The sequence below is a fragment of the Amphibalanus amphitrite genome, unplaced genomic scaffold (genome assembly GCF_019059575.1).
Source record: "Amphibalanus amphitrite isolate SeventyFive unplaced genomic scaffold, NRLGWU_Aamphi_draft 000156F_arrow, whole genome shotgun sequence".
Classification (NCBI taxonomy): Eukaryota; Metazoa; Arthropoda; class Thecostraca; order Balanomorpha; family Balanidae; genus Amphibalanus; species Amphibalanus amphitrite.
In genome coordinates, this window is record NW_024881651.1 from 539,666 (window position 1) to 556,015 (window position 16,350).

Consider the following 16,350-nt stretch of genomic DNA (forward strand, 5'->3'; position numbering starts at 1 on the left):
TTTGTGTCGCTCTGTGCTGTTTGGGGGGGTTTGGCAATTATTCAATAATAGTAATTTTACACGGGTGCGGTAATTGTCGTTTGGTATGTGGGATAACTAAAGACCTTACTTCAAGATATACCTATTTTATTCCACGACACGTTTCGCAGAGGGCCTAATTTGAATTGTTATGTCCTTCAGGAATCAACTGAATGAGTTGAAGGTGAGGTGGGCCGTGGGCATGCCATACAAATACAATAGCCGGGTTCACAACGACGCTAATCGGACTTGGCCAGCTAAGCCAAGATATCTATAAGAAACAGGTAGGTCGGATGTTGGTCGGGTGTTTTGAGTAAAGCCCAGGTGACGTCACTGACATTTCTTATATGGAGAATTTCGCCCATAAGGAAAATATTTTACATACGAAAATTTGTATTTCATTAGGAAAAAATACATTCTTTCAATTTCATCATGAAACTTATATAATTTAATTAAAAAACTTGAAATCTTTTGAGTGCTTGTCCCAACCCCTGCTATACCTTTGGTCACGTGACTGCAATGATAAACTTTGCGTTTTGCAATGTTATGACCTAAACAGAAGCAATAAATGTTACAAGCGTATTATTTATGATGTTTTAGGCAGCAATCGTGTAATAACATCCTTGAATTATATACATTCTGCTTAAAAGAGGTCACGTGATGTTACCAGATTGTGCTCGGACAGCATCTTCTTGAACTTCGATTTTGAGTACTTTTTACCTTCATTGAGGCCTAATAACGGACGTTTTTAGTTATAAAATGAAGCAATGAATCTATTGAGGGCAAAATTTAATCATTTTTGCACTTTCAAGCCGGGCTATCCTGGCATGAACTTCGGCCAGTTTGTGTGTGAAGCCTATGGTGAAGGGAAAACTTCACGCCCGGCTGACGTCACAGACCTCGGCTACCAAATCGTGTCCGGTGGGGGTCGAGCTAAGCCATCTAGAGGGCCAGCGAGGCCCGTTTCAGTAGGAAGGAATAAAGTCTAGCCCTAGTTGTTTATGGATTCTTCTATATTTTAGAAAATAACAATAAAGTACAGATGAGTTGCGAGCTAATAATATGTAGACATGTGCTCATAGGTCAAAATATATTTCAAAGTAGCATTTATTTTAAATAGAAATGCGGTATTGCATAATTTATTAGCGGTTATAGTTCCTACTATATCTTGAACTATCTTTAGACTAAATATGCCAAATCAAGCAACTTCCCTGGTAGAGATGCGTAACGAAGGGAATATTTTTCGCCTTTTATATCTCTTACGACAACTTCTAGAGTTCAGATGCACACAGTTGATTATAACATTAAAAAGTAAAAGACATTTGAGCCATAGCAGAGTCAAAATATCCCCTTATATGCAAGAAACCACAAATGAGCAGCAAACACTCGGGAACCTGCATCTCCAATCTTCATAAACCGTACGCAGCTTCGACTTCTAGGGCGGAGACCCGAATCATATGTCAAAATCTGAGGTCCTTGGCCTATTGCGGGCCTTTGGCTATTGGTGGCAGATACAGACCATGAGATCATTGGGCATAGATCCTACGATTGCCCCAATTTTACGCAGTATAATGTATGGAATGATGTGAACATCCGACTTAACCACTAACTAAGTAACTACAGGCCATATTCAAACATTTTTTTTACTGCTTCCCAAAGTTGAGCAGAGGGCACGTGCTACGACTAAGGGCACAGGGTAATGAACAGGGCAAGGCACTGAGGAGGGCAGAGAGCAGGACACGACAGGATACAGGGCATGACACAGGAAACTTTAGAGGGAAGGGTACAGGGCAGAGAGCAGAGAGCAAGACACAGGGTAGGGAACAGGGCAGGACAGAGAGCGGGGCACAGCCCGCAAAGGTCAGGGCAGAGAGCAGGGCACAGGTCAGGGAACCGGGCAGGGCACAGGGCAGGGACGCAGTCGGTCAAATCAGCAGGGGCTACGTCCCAAGGCGAGGGGGCTGCGTCCAAAATGGGACGCAGTAAGTGCCTTAATATATGCCCTGACTAACTAGCAAAGCTTCCGGCTGCTCGCCCACCCTCAGCATTCATTGCCTCTGAATAGATCCCCTGGTACTCTGCGTTGAAGGGTATCCCTGTGGCCTGTCCAAATGACTTCAATAAAACTTTTTGAACGGTGTATAACTCTGAATCGCCATTCAATCGTGTTACAACTTTCAACTGAACATCTCAAAAAGGTATACTGTCAAGTGTCAGGTCTTGACCAATTCACCCTTGGCCTTGGCTGTCACCTTACATACGCACATGCACAAAAGATGTGTAGCTTATCAGGTTTTGTTTATTCTTCTAGTTCTATAGCATCACAGTTAACACAAGCATTTGAGAAGTTGCACACAACATAAGAATAGGCAGAAAACAGAAATGAACTTATACACTTGTCACTTGATGCTTTGCAAGTACATATTTTACTAATTCTATTTAACACACAAACCTATTCAACATACATACTTGAAATGTGAATGCGAAACAGGAAAAAAACAAAGAGCCTTTCCAGAAACTGAGTCCAGAGAAGATTGCGAGTTCAAGCTGAGTTGCTATTACAATTCCCACAAATATTAACTTATTCCCTGGTGTTGTACCTATCTCTTCACTGATCACTCATAAGCCATAGGCCATAACATTTTACTTCACTTTTCATACTTTTGACTTGATGCATGTAATCAGCATATCATTTCTTGTGATATCAGTAGTGAAAAGTTAAGCCTCAAATCTGTTTTTTTATAATAAGGGAAAACAGCAATAGGTTCTAGAAACAATCTTGCCGTGTGTACATTTCTGTTGAATATCTGCCCAGTGCCCATCTTCTCCAGTCCCCACTGCCCTTGAACCTGGAAAAGAGAAGGAAAAAAAAACCACTTCAGTCAAATGTTTTTAATGAAGACAACACACAACCCAACAATAAACAATTATCAAATCATCTGAAGGCATGTATGCCATCAGGTTATAATTAAATAAACTGATTGCATGCACCTTCCCAAAGAATGAAAAATATTGGGTGGAGACTTCCATTACACATCCAGCTAGACGCGTCAAAATCTTAGACGCGTCTAGCTGGACAGCGGCTGCGTCCACCTGGCAAATGCTAACTTAAGACACGTCTAGCTTGGAAGTCTCCGTCCAACAGTTAGACGCCAACTTGGACGTTGCTCAGTTATACGCCAGTTGGGCGCCAGTGGAAGTCTCCACCCTATAGTTATCTCAACAGTCAACGTTAGTTCAGTATCTCAGGCTAAATTTAGCACACAAATAACATATTTCACCCTTCGTCAATTTTAATGTTAATCAGCCTGCATGAAAAGTAAAACACGTGTCCGACAAAGCAAGATGGATTGTCGTACCTACTACTATTACTGCCATGCTGCGTCTCAGAGCCCACAAGCTAGACAAGTGTATGTATGTATGTCAGACATTGTGATATTTATTCACTTTCGATGATAACACAAAACCCATTCATTACAATACACACCTTAGAAACAAAACTGTCAACAAAAAAGTATCGTAAACGCAAGTAATTAAAATAACCAAGCATAGAAAAAACATATAACACAGCCGAAACCTCCTACCTGACTTTCCTCAAAACATACAACGCATACAACTCATATTTACTTGCTGCTATAATTGCGCCACATATCGCCGCCGGTCGTCAACCAATATGGCGGACGCAGAGCTGTGTGGAATAAGGTGCTAAAGCATGAGATAAAGTGCTAAGTCAGAAGTTTTGAGAGGCGATTGAAATACGACTTGGCCAGCCTGGCCATCTCCGGGGAAGATGGCTTAGCTGGCCAAGTCGATGCCAGGTAAAGGCCAACTCACATCACGCCAAAAGCACAAAGTAAATATTGTTTCTTGGAGAGAATTTTATGCTTTTTTTGTGTGTAAGAACTAAACAGACGTCGTACAATCAAAACTAGACACTTTATTGGTGTTAACCATTTATCAAAACCGTTTGTAGTGGGATTTTGGGAGGCGATGTGGAGCGTGGTGTGAACCGCGTGTTAGCCCACCAGTGGGCCTCGCTGGCCCACTCCGGTTTGCGTCGTTGTGTACCCGGCTAATGAATGGTTATATAATATAAATAATATTATAATAATGGTTGAAATAATGGTTATGCATCAATTTATGAATTTATGTCACTCGTTTCTTTTAAAAATGTGGTTATTTTTATCTACACTGTTATTTCTTTTTCAAAGAAGAGTTTATCAGAAGGCTCATGTTGAACAGTACTTAATTCAGCTAGTAGTGTTCAACAAAAGTCAGTTAAGATAAGTGAAAGATTAAGCCCAAGGAAGGCCGCTTGACCTCTCAGACCCTAATGTCAAGGACAGTCAATGAACCAGGCCATTGTGTGTGTGTATGTGTGTCTGTGTATTTGTGTGCTGACTGCTGACTGCTGTGCTTTACCTGTTGGCTGTCATTTCATGAGTCTTGTGTTTGCCAAATGCAAGGCTATAGAAAATGGAGCTTTATAGGTACATGGAGTTTCAGTACAGCATTAATTAATTATAAGTCAAAACAGTGGAGCCATAAAAAGTAAAAACTGTCTAGTCTACATGCAAGCTCCAAAAATGTTGTATTTGTCTTACTTCCTCACCGTGTTGTTGTAAATTCCAATGGTTCCAAAGTCCAAGGTTGAGGTGGCACTGTATCAATTCATCCATCATTCTGGCTCAAGAGTTGCCTGAATAATGCTCTAGATAACCATTTTGTTTGCATAAGCCATTTGTGCTCTTTGTTTAAATATAACATACTAGAATAAGGAGTATTCTTCAATATTGTATGAATATGTGACCAGTTGCTTAAAAGTATTTTAACTGCTGTTGATCACCTGTTTTTGGTTATCACTGTCAACTTTCTGCTGCCTTAAGTGCTACTGATTGCAGTTACTGCAACCAAGCTGACCCAGCACTGCCAGACACCACAACCACCACACTGATATTTATTTGTGCAATGCTTAGAATTGGGGTGCACCTCACTGATCACTATTTCTGCAATGCTGGATCATTGTGTACACACTGCCACACTCTAGCTAGAGGTGTTCCAGGGGTCCAGAAGCATGTTCTCTTGACTTGATGGGAACTTAAACGATCGCTACAATTCGACACTGCCGAACTGCGTCATGGACTTGGTGAAATTCGGCAGCTGCTGACCAGCATCGACCTGCACAGCGTATTGATAGGCTGGCGGCGAGTTGCCTCCATCGTCATCAGCAGCGGCAGCGGCGGCGTTAGCGTCAGCGTCAGCGGCGCTCCAGGCGGGCGGCGGTTTGGTCGGCCCGGGACGGCTGAGCGGCTCTACGTCCCGCGTCTCATCACCGCAGAACAGACGATAGCACCGGCAGCCGGCGTATCCCATGAACATGCCGAGGACCAGGCAGTTGCGCAGCAGCCAGTACTCGGGCGGTGTCAACAGGATGACGAAGAGCGTGACACACACGAGCGGCACCGGCGTCTCGTGGAGGGAGACGGTGACGGGCCGCCCCGGCCGGCCGACCTGAGCCGCTCGCCCGAGCCCGTTGTAGTCGTCAGGCTCCGTCAGCTCGCTGTAGAACCGCCAGGTGTCCATGATTCTGGAGTACGCCGGACGGGACTGCGGCGTCGCGGTTCAGGCTGTCTGCTCGGTGTCTGCAGGGCGAATGACCCAGACGGAACAGTGCATCGTGATAGACTGGGTGTTGTGGAATAGTACCGAGATCGATATTAATTCACCGTCATGCTCTCGGAGGGGGCTAGAAGGGCGCGGCGCACAGCATACGTCGGTGGACGGTGGCTTTGCAGGGTGCAGGGTTTCTCTGACGTCTATAATGTTTCGATAGTAGTCTTTGGCGATCAGTTATAGGGCATAATTATAATTGAATGTTGACTTTATGTTGTCGGTAAAATGCGTATTTTTATCACCGTACCTTTATCGTTGAATTGGTAGTTATTAAGTGTTGAACCGGTTGGCTTGCCGTATTACGATGACCAATTTCAGCTTTCTGTCCACGATGGTCCAGCAACATACTTTTTCAGCCTCGAATCTCATGCGACCGAATTTTGGGACGGAAACCTTACCCTTTAGGTTCACACTAACGTCAATATGATTGTGGACATTTTTGCCAGCTATTTTATCCGTACGGCATACACTAGCGAAATTGCTTAGCTAAATAATTACAGGTATCGTATCACTCCACTGGTTACTGATCGTTCTCGCTCTGTTTCCAACACGTGGACGCTTCCGACTAACCCCTACCCCTCTATCGCCCGCTGTTCATTCCAGGCGTGAATCCCGCTAAGCTGGCCCGCTGGCCAACATGTGGCCGCCATGGCGGCTACCCCTGGCGGCGGCGGCACTGCTCTGCTGTGCGGCCGTCGCTGCCGGCGCCTGCCGCCGAGACCGTCATCTGATGACGGCCGAGAGCGGCGTCATCGGTGACGGGCCCGGCGAGCACGGCAATGACACCTACTGCCAGTGGATCATCAAACGTGAGTCGACGGGACAGAGCAGTGTGATGGTGCGCTGCATTTAGGCAGTGTTGTTGATTTGCACAAAGATTGTTTTGTTATATACCACCTACTTCTTTTTTTTTGCCAGAATCGTACGTCGTTTTATCTTTTAAATGCGGTCAAGGCAATTCGTGATAGGCTGGTGTATTTAAAGTTCGATTATGTCCGTGGGACCCATATCAACTTCCCCATATTGTTCTTGTGAGATCACCGAACTTCCCGCCTTCTGTCGACAGCTAACGACACAGCGGGTCGCTACATACTGCTGACGTTCGAGGAGCTGGACACGGAGTGTTCCTACGACCAGGTGTTTGTGTACGACGGTATCGAGCCCCACACCCGACTGCTGGGCAGCTTTAGCGGCCGGGGTCGGACCGTGCCGCCGCCGCTGGTCGCCGAGTCGGGGACGGTGAGTTTGTGACGGGGTTGTGAGTTAGGAGTGAGAAATGAAGGTGAGTCAGTGAGGAAATCATTGACGACGACCGTTCTGATTTTTTTTTTTATAAACGATGCATTGTAATAGGCTATCATCAGTAATTTAATCGTTTGGTCTGTCCAAGTCTGATGCGCTATTTCTTTCCACCACAGATGACGGTGCTATTCTTCAGCGACAAGAACTACGTCATGTCCGGCTTCCTGGCTCGGTACGCGGTGACCGAGTGTCCAGGCGACTGTTCGGGCGTGGGCCGCTGCGAGGCGGGCGTGTGCCACTGTCAGCCGGACCGGGTCGGGCCGCGCTGCCAGTGGCCGCGCTGTCCGGCCGACTGTCACGCTGCCGCCGGTCAGGGCGCCTGCGGACCGGATGGCTGCCTCTGCCGACCGGGTTTCTCGGGCCGCGACTGCGGCCTGGGCGGCGGCCGGCCCGGTAACCGGTGGCACGTGTTAGACGAGGCGCCGTCCCTGGCCCGTGCGCGCCACGCCGCCGCGCTGTTCCCGACAGCACGTCGGTTTGTGGTGTTTGGAGGATACGATCTCAACAGCGCGCTCGACGATCTAGCCGAGTATGACCTAACCAGTGGCGTCTGGAGGCGGCGAACACCAGAGGAAGTCTGCGGCTCGCCGCCACGCGCCCTCTGCTGGCCGCCGGCGCGGTTCGGTCACGCCTCTGCCGTTCTCGGTACTGACCAGCTTCTCATCCACGGCGGCCAAGGAGCCGACCGTCGTCTTCTGGACGATCTCTGGTCGTACAACGTTACCTCGGGCTCCTGGCGACCGCTGGCGGCTCGTCCGCGGCCCACTGCGCGCGTGCACCATACCCTCACCACCGGTCCGGAGGGCGCTCTGTATCTACTGGCAGGAGCCGGCGCCGGGGACACCGTTCACGGCGACCTCTGGAGGCTGACGGTGGACGCGTCCGGTGCACACTGGGAGATAGTATCTCCTCGCGGTGGTAGCGAGCTCAGTCTTCGTCTCGTGGGTCACTCGACGCTCTATCACGCGGCGTCCGACTCTCTGCTCGTCTATGGAGGTCTGGCGGTGGATATCGATCGACTGCCGATGCTGTCTCACCGACTGTTTGCGTTCCATGTGAGGGAGCTCGTATGGTCTGAGCTGGTGTATCCGCCCGCGCAGCAGCTCGATACGCACGTGCCGCTCGAGCGCGCCTTCCACGTGGCGCAGATTGCCGGTGAGTTTCTTTGGGGACGAGTTCTGTCCGAATCACTAAATTTTGCTGCCAAGCAATGATCGAGTGGGGTCTAAGGTGTAGGCAGGGCACATCTAAGTGGAAGTCGAGCTTTTTCCACTTAGGGAAGAGCTTTTTGGAAGTGGAAAAACCTTCCAATGAACCATAATGTTACGCGAGTTGTATTTTCTCAGTTAGCTGTGGAGACTCTACATCAACACCGTCAACGTTTGTTGTTTCTCTTCAAATGACAATATGCTTGTTCAAATTTGAATGCCAGTTTGTGGTTAATTGTTCCTATTCTGCTTGCCATAATTGCGTTCCTCTCACTCCCCCCCCCCTCCCGACTTATGGTAATATTTTCTCTGTTACTTCCGTCAGGCGACTACATGGTGGTATTCGGCGGCTATTCCCACCGTCACCGGCGGGAGAATGTCTGCTACGACCACCAGATTTTCTTCTACAGCCTTCGCTGCCACACCTGGGTCAACCACGGCGTCCTCGAGATGACCTCCGACTGTGAGTAGGCCGGCTGGCAGGTCTTAGTTAAGTTGGGGTGGTTTTCGGTCAGGTCAAGACTAAGCTCAAGGAGTCAGATAGTCCTGAGGACGTGGTCTTTTGTTTTCGTGTTATGCTTGGTGTGCATATTTTTTAAAATTGTATTTTACTCACGACCCTTAAATGCATCGTCTTTTTGTCCTATTTGACCCTGTTCTACATGACTTTGCCTTTTAGAAACCTTGGTGTTTTTCGTGTCCGTTTTTTTCATTCTTCCATTGTTGCTAGCCACTCTGACCTGGTCTGACCTGTTCGCCTCCGTCCCACAGCGTCCACCTACCCGCTGCCGTTCGGCCTGTTCGGCTCGTCGGCCTCCCTACTGGACGGCAGCACACTACTCATGTTCGGCGGCTACCACGGCTCCGTGTCCGGTCACCTGCTGGCCTACACCCTCCCCGACACCATGGTGGCACCCGCCAGCCGGCCGGCCAGCCGGGACGCCATGTGCGCGCGCCACAACACCCAGTCGTCCTGCACGGCGAATCCCGTGTGCGGCTGGTGCCCGCAGGGACGCTGTGTCGGCCGCAGCCAGGGTAGCGCGTGTACCAGTAACCTGCAGTCGTCCCCGTGCCCGGGTGTGTGCGCAGCGCTCCGACACTGCCAGGCGTGTGTGGTGCACGGCGCCGGCTGTGCCTGGTGCGTCCAGAATGCCGCCTGCCACCGCGCCGACGGTAAGTCATTTACTCGGACCGGAAACATGGACGAACTTCTCGGATAATCGAGAATCGAACCACTATTCATTTTTCATAGTCAAAAGGTGTTTTATTTCTGCTCATATTCATGGTATAACACTGCATTTCCTTTTTTCTGTCAACTGCATTCGTGCTGCCATCGTAACCTGTTTATTTGTGGAATTGGTATTCATTCGAGCCTATGTCTCACTTGTATATGGATGCTCTGCTTGGGTGTCACGGCTAAGCGTCTAATTCTTTTATCATTAACCCGCGCACCGACGGGGGTCTGCGCCAACTTCGTACCGACGGGGGGGGGGGCGGATGACCGCCCCCCCCCCCCGAGATCTCGAGAACGAAGCAAGATAGCGACAAGCGGTAAACGGCATCGGATACGCACGGCCAAGATCTACAATTTTTACTAAGGTCATTTTCAGGTCAGGTCAAAAATGACGTCACAGGGGTCGAAAAAGTCAAAATGGCGGCGCTAGATATGGAGAGTTTTTCTCGAATAACTTTCGAATTAGTCAAGATAGGAACAAACTAAGGGCATCATCGTGATCCTCTCGTCAATCCGCATCGAATGATATATATGTTGACCTCGAAAGGTCAAGGTCAAAGGTTGACCTCAGGTCACGTGACCTCGAGGTCATCATGTATATCATTCGATGCGTCTTGACGAGCTGAACACAATGAGACCATCCACGCGTCTGTATCTTGTTCCTGTACGGAGTTATTGGCCAAAAACCTTTGGTGACCTTTGATGACGTCACATGACCTCACAGCTGCCCAACAGCAAAACAGACCTCAAGGTAGTGAAGGTTGATCGTATATGAAGTCATGTATGGTATATGGGGCCATTCCGACCCGTTTTAGTGGTAAAAACAGGGAGTTGATTTTTCCCCCATTTACTTATAATGGGGAGGTCGCGAAATTGACCTGACCTTAGGTCACCGATATCAAAATTCCGAGATATACAAATTGTAGTTACTAATGACCTCATAATATCCTGCGACTTTCAAAGGCCTCCGACATCTACTGTAGCTCTGCCACGGTGACAAAGTTGCAAAAAGTGACTTGAGGTTGGGTCATTCAAAGTGACCTGGTGACCTGACCTTAAAAGGTAGGAGGTTCAAACTTGCACACCATGTGTAAAATTGATATGGTTATAGTCATACCAAATTTCGCGGCGCTACGCGCCGCGGTTTTCCCGCTATTCGCGAAAAACCTCAGGGGGGGGGTGGATATCCGCCCCCCCGTCGGTGCGAGGGGTAAGTACAACGTCAGCCTAATGTTGAATTCTTCCATGCTCGTGCTTGTGGTCCACTTTGTCTTCCCTGTCGCTCTGTCACTCTGTCTTCGGCGCCGTGTCCACTTGTGACCCCACATCTCCTCTGGCCAGGTGTTCCGGGCCAGTGCGGCTCGGGCTCGGAGACCCCGTCAGGCGTGGTCGGCTGGTGGGGCTCCAACGGTACCGACATCACACGGCTGGAGGAGTGTCGCACGCGAGACTTCCGACCCGGCCTGACACTCAGTGTGTACATGAGTCCGGCCGACCCGCAGTGGCCCGATGAGGTGGGTTCGGCAGGGTTCGGGTCGGGATCGCAGACGTGGGTACACTCCCTTCCGGCCCATGGGCAGTGGTCGGGAGGGAGTTGGGTACAGTACCGAGGGAAGACTTACCTGTGTAGCTGACGTGAGCCGTGTTTTAATTTACCTTAAGTATTTACCTTAAGTAAAGGTCATTAGATACCCTTTCGAGTAATAAGACCCTTTACTCAAGAGGCGCCTCCTCCTCTTCTGATGAAGACGAGTTGGCTGCCATGCTTGTTGTCGCCATAAAATGACGACCACTGTTGTTAGTGGCAGTAGCTACTGTTGTTAATACGATGAGTAGCCACTCTTGAGCATTAGTAGGAGAAGTTGTAGTGAAACTTGTCGGGGTGGTCCTTCCATTCTTTCCCAAGTCTGAACTTAAAAACATCGACATTTGGTGCTTCAATAGTATTCCTAGACAGCTTGTTCCATGCCCGAGTCACTCGTGCCGCGAAGAAGGCTTTCCTAGGTCCCAACTGATGCTGAACCTGCAGCTTTTGACCATGACTTCGGGTGGTACGGCTAAGAGAGTTCTTGAACATGCTGTTGCGACAACACGAGCACTCTCTTTGGTAGTTCACCGTGTCGAAGCCTTTTAAGATTTTGAATGTCTCGATAATATCTGAACTTTGCCTTCGGAATTCAAGGGTAGGCAAATTGAGGCTTCTAAGACGATCTGAGTATGACAGGTGAGACAGCCCCTTCACCAGTCTCGTTGCCCGCCGTTGCACCTGCTCGAGTGCGTCTTTATCCTTCTTAAATTTTGGGCTCCATATAACAGCGGCATACTCAAGATTGGGTCTCACGATGCTCTTGTACAAGGCTTGAAAGACACCACTGTCAATGTTTGCAAAGGTATGTTTGATGACTCCGAGAATTCTATTGGCCTTGTTAACCTGGCTCATGACATGTTTTGAGAATGATAGTTTCTTGTCAATAGTAACTCCTAGGTCTTTTTCTTCACTGACTGCTTCCAGAGTGTGATTGTCTCCATCTATAGTAGTCATAGTATATTTTTTTTTCAGGATTAGTTGATCCTAGATGCATGACCTTGCACTTCAGTGGATGGAATAGCATCTGCATTGTTCTTGCCCAATCCTGTATAGAGTTTATGTCCTCTTGTAAGCCATTTGAATCATCAGACTCGTTGACGACTTGATAGACTCTCGTATCGTCGGCAAACATGGAAATGAAACAATTTAACAGGTCGGGAATGTCACAAACAAACATAGAGAACAAGAGAGGTTCGAGGACTGAGCCCTGTGGCACCCCGCTCGTTACATTCCCCCAATCTGAAAGCGATCCATTTACTTTCACCCTCTGCTGTCTGCCAGTGAGGAAGCTCCTTATCCATCGGCATGTTACGTCATCGACTCCCAGAGCCTTGACCTGGGCCAGAAGCCGTTCATGGGGCACAGTGTCGAAGGCTTTGGCATAGTCTAAAAATACAACATCCACAGGTAACTTGTGACTAAGCGCTTCTGTCCAAACATCAAGTGCTTCCAGTAAGTTTGTGACCGTGGATTTTCCCGTGATGAAGCCATGCTGTTGATGAGCGATAAAGTTATTTGTCTTCAGGTGAGTAATGATGTCTTCGCCAATTATCCTCTCCAAAAGCTTACATAGTATTGATGTCAATGAAACTGGTCGGTAATTTGCAGGATCACTTTTGTCACCCTTCTTAAAGATCGGTGTGACGATCGCCAGCTTCCACTTAATAAAGCATAATGACCGCTAGGCAGTCAGCTGTTGGCCTGTCTGGACTACTGTTGCATAAGATAAATCATCGAGTGTTTGGGAGTCAATTGTCGCACTAGTATATCTTATCAATACATCCTGAAGCAGAGCTCTTCCTAAGTTTCATTGTCTGCGTATTGCTGAAGTAACGTGTCCGCCTGCTGTCTGTAACGCAGCGGCGTCGCTTCAGTTAGCATCTGCTCACACCACCCCTCACTCGCCCCTCATCCCCAGGTCCGCATCATCAACTCGACATGGCTCACATTCCCCGCCGCAGCTGAGGCGTTCGGTCCCGAGGTCTCTGCGCTGGCCGAGGCCCGCGTGCAGGGCTTTGTGCACCCGCTGGGCAGTCGGCCCAAGGTGGACCCGTACCTGCGACTCTTTGTCACTACCAGCGGACGGGCGTCATCGCAACTGCAGCTGTCTCGCGATAGGGACTGGGAGCGGCTGGTGAGTCGACGGGGCGGGGGGTGGCGGTGGTGACTGAGGAGGAAAGATGGGCTTAGGGCGAAGTTTGAACATGGAAATTACCGTTGTGTCATCGTGTTGCAAAAATCATGTTTCATTTCCTTATTTTTCTATTTCGCTGCTGTCTTGTTTGTCAATGGCATATTATTATTATTATTTTTTTTTTTTGGTGGCGGATTTTTTAAGCTCGGCTCTTTTGGTACATCATAATTTACACGCTAGGTAGGTATCTTCGGAAAAGTATACCGAGAAGCGAATACCTATCCTCTAAGCTGCGAGCTCACATCTGTCATGGTGATGTCCTTCCTCTATCCCACATTTCACCCCTCATTCCTCCTTTCTTTCTACAGGAAGTGGTGAGCAGTACCACCACGCACGCGCCGCAGCCGGTCCGCGTGGAGGCCATCCGCGGCGACCACTCCCCTCTCCTGGCCGGCGGTGAGCGTCACTCGTACCTGCTGAGACTGAGTGTGAACCGACCGGCGGGCACCGAGCCGCGTCCGACGGCGCCTCTGGACACGGATGTGCGGCTGGAGTGGAACGGAGCTGCCTCGCAGAAAATGGTCAGTGATGTGTGATTCGGGCGGGACAGCGTGGTTTGGAATGAGAAGCCTGGTGGTTATATTATGCGTAGAAATATGCGGATATTCAGTATCTTGCATTAAATCATTGTGTTTGTTATATTTCTTCTGTAGCTTCTCTTCCTTGCCGCGAGCATATATATGTTGTTGGCCTTTTAAAATGTCTTTGTCGCATCGAGCATCTTAATTGTTCTGACCCGCACGGGCAGTGGCACACTATCGCTGGTGTATTACCACTCAGTGGCCAATCTCAACTTGTCAACCTGATAACCTGAGTGGTGCCTGTCTCATCCCTTCTTCGCTGGTATTCCGTACCAGCAAGACTAATCCTCTCTCCCCTGCCCCTGCGGTCGCCGACAGGAGCCGCTGACGTTCGAGTTTCTGGAGCCGTACGCGAACGGTTCGTGCGCCCGTCTGACCACCTGTCTGGCGTGTCTGGCCGACTCTCTCTGCGGCTGGTGCGCCTCGGACGGCGTCTGCCTGCCGCGCCTGGACCGGCGCGCCGCCTGCGGTCGCCTGCTGACTCTCACCCCGAGCCTGTGCCCCGCCTGCAGTCAGCAGGTAGAGTGCGGTGGCTGCACGGCCGCCGGCTGCCAGTGGGCGCCCGAGGAGGGGCGCTGTCACCGCGCCGCGCCGGGGGCCGTCAGCAGGCCGGACGACTGCCCGCCGCCGTGTCATAGCAGAGCGGACTGCGCGTCGTGCCTGATCGGCGGCTGCTCCTGGTGTACTGAGACCAATGTGAGTGGGGGGACTAGTGGGACGGGAAGAGTAGCTGATGGACGATGGTGGAGCGAAAGAAGTGGAAGGATTGGGAGAGTGGGCCGTAGTGGAGTGAGATGCGATGGAACGGTAGGATGCCAGATGATGGCTTTGAGTTAGGCCGACATATTGTTGCACATTAAGGCCCTTAATGAAGACGTCACTCGTCTCGTCACTCGTCTTTACCCTTAATTTAAGGGAGAAGAAGTCTGAGAGAATGGTCTAAAACGCGTCATTGCGTCAATTATTCGTCTGAATTTTAATCGTGCATTGTTAGACCCATCTTTTCGTTGGCTAGAGCGCGGATATGGGCGAATCACCTGATATCCCCTCACTGTTTTATAAACAAACGGGTAACGTTTAACCACGTCCTGCTTCTTATTTCGACAGGAGTGTTTCCTGCTGTCGACCTACACGTCACGGTTCCAGTTCTCTCAGTGTCGCCAATGGGTGGACCGTGACCACCAGCGTCACTCTGCCGAGTTCCGGCGTTTGGCGCTTCTCCCGGCGCCCGCCGACGCTGCCGCCCAGCTGCGCGCCGAGCGTCGCCTTCGACAGATGCAGTGCCACACGTGTGCAGCGTTCAGCAGTTGTGCTTCCTGCCTGCGCTCGCTGGGCTGCGGCTGGTGTTATGATGATGCGGATCCGACCCGTGGTGTGTGCGTCTCGGGTTCGCTGGAGGCGCCGGCGGCCGGACGCGCCTGCCCGGCGGACCGCCAGCGGTGGGCGTTTATTGACTGCCCTGATGTGGATGAGTGCAGACTGGAGACGCATGACTGCCACGAGAACGCCACGTGCACCAACACGCACGGGAGTTTCACGTGCACGTGCAACGTGGGATTCGCCGGTGATGGGCGCGAGACCTGCAATAGAACGTGAGTGGATGAATAGATTCAGACATGCGCGCGATTAGAGCAATGTAGTTTAACATCTACCACCAGTAAAACGCCTTTTGGGCGAAGAACGAGCGAGCGAGATAGTGAGCCCTGCACGTGCGGAAGGGCGAGAGGGTACTTCCAACGGGCTTGCGCAAAGCACCCTTCTAACCGGTCGCTAGCGGTGTACCAAATTTGAACGCAATCGGCCCAGCCGTTCCTGAGATCTGGAAGCGGCATTCTGCACGTGCGCACGTGCAAACGGGGTCCAAAATGACTTTGGCACGGCACCCTACTAACTGGTCCCCAACCGTGTACCAAATTTGAGCGCAATCGGCCCAGCCGTTCTCGAGATATGGAAACGCCCCCTGCACGTGCGCACGTGCAGTAGCACCCTAACCGCAACACATGGGAATGCAATGCCTGGTGGGTGCCTACCTGTATGCCAAGTTTCAGCGAAATCGCCCCAGTAATTACCGAGTTACTGGAATGGGAACAAATTTGGCACCTCTTATTGTTGTATTTTGCACGTGCACTGGGGATGACCCACATACATGGAGAGTATCCTATTTTTGGTAGAAAGGATGCTGCTACCCTACAAAAATTACCGCAAGTCAATCGCCCAAGCGGCTGCTGAGATATGAGCCTATCAAAATCACTACTTTTGCAAAACAGCTTGAACACCCTTGGCTTTTCACGTGGCACGTGCCACGACGGTCACTAATAGTCAATTACGGAGTAGAAGGGATGGGGCTACCCAGCAAAAAAGACCGCAGGCCAATCGGTCCAGCGGTTGCTGAGATATAAGCCTCTCAAAAGCGTTACAGGCCGGGCCGGGCCGGGCCGGGCCGCATACTGAGATTTTTCCGTTATATTGAAAAGACTCGCTTCGCTCGCTGCGCTCGCTCGCTCGTAATAACGCTGAGTTAGGGGCCGGCGCCGTGACGCGTGACTGTCTCG

General features: G+C 50.0%; 2 protein-coding genes across 2 annotated transcripts in view; one reads left to right on the plus strand and one right to left on the minus strand.

Moving 5' to 3' along the window:
• Nucleotides 1-170: 170 nt before the first annotated feature.
• Nucleotides 171-16,350, plus strand: part of LOC122383149 (multiple epidermal growth factor-like domains protein 8) — a 29,880-nt gene continuing 13,700 nt past the window's right edge. Inside the window, exons 1-11 of the mRNA XM_043369308.1 lie at nt 171-202; nt 6,295-6,500; nt 6,758-6,930; nt 7,110-8,148; nt 8,527-8,664; nt 8,973-9,374; nt 10,777-10,949; nt 12,942-13,157; nt 13,526-13,738; nt 14,117-14,494; nt 14,906-15,390. Of these exons, the coding sequence (XP_043225243.1) occupies nt 6,329-6,500; nt 6,758-6,930; nt 7,110-8,148; nt 8,527-8,664; nt 8,973-9,374; nt 10,777-10,949; nt 12,942-13,157; nt 13,526-13,738; nt 14,117-14,494; nt 14,906-15,390 (3,389 nt within the window). The 5' untranslated portion in view covers nt 171-202; nt 6,295-6,328. The remainder of the gene's footprint in view (nt 203-6,294; nt 6,501-6,757; nt 6,931-7,109; nt 8,149-8,526; nt 8,665-8,972; nt 9,375-10,776; nt 10,950-12,941; nt 13,158-13,525; nt 13,739-14,116; nt 14,495-14,905; nt 15,391-16,350) is intronic.
• Nucleotides 4,863-5,998, minus strand: LOC122383147. Its single transcript, XM_043369306.1, has 2 exons — nt 5,939-5,998; nt 4,863-5,660 (listed from the first exon to the last, which is right to left on the minus strand). The coding sequence occupies exon 2, from the start codon at nt 5,599-5,601 to the stop codon at nt 5,128-5,130; it is 474 nt and encodes a 157-aa protein (XP_043225241.1). The 5' UTR covers nt 5,602-5,660; nt 5,939-5,998; the 3' UTR covers nt 4,863-5,127.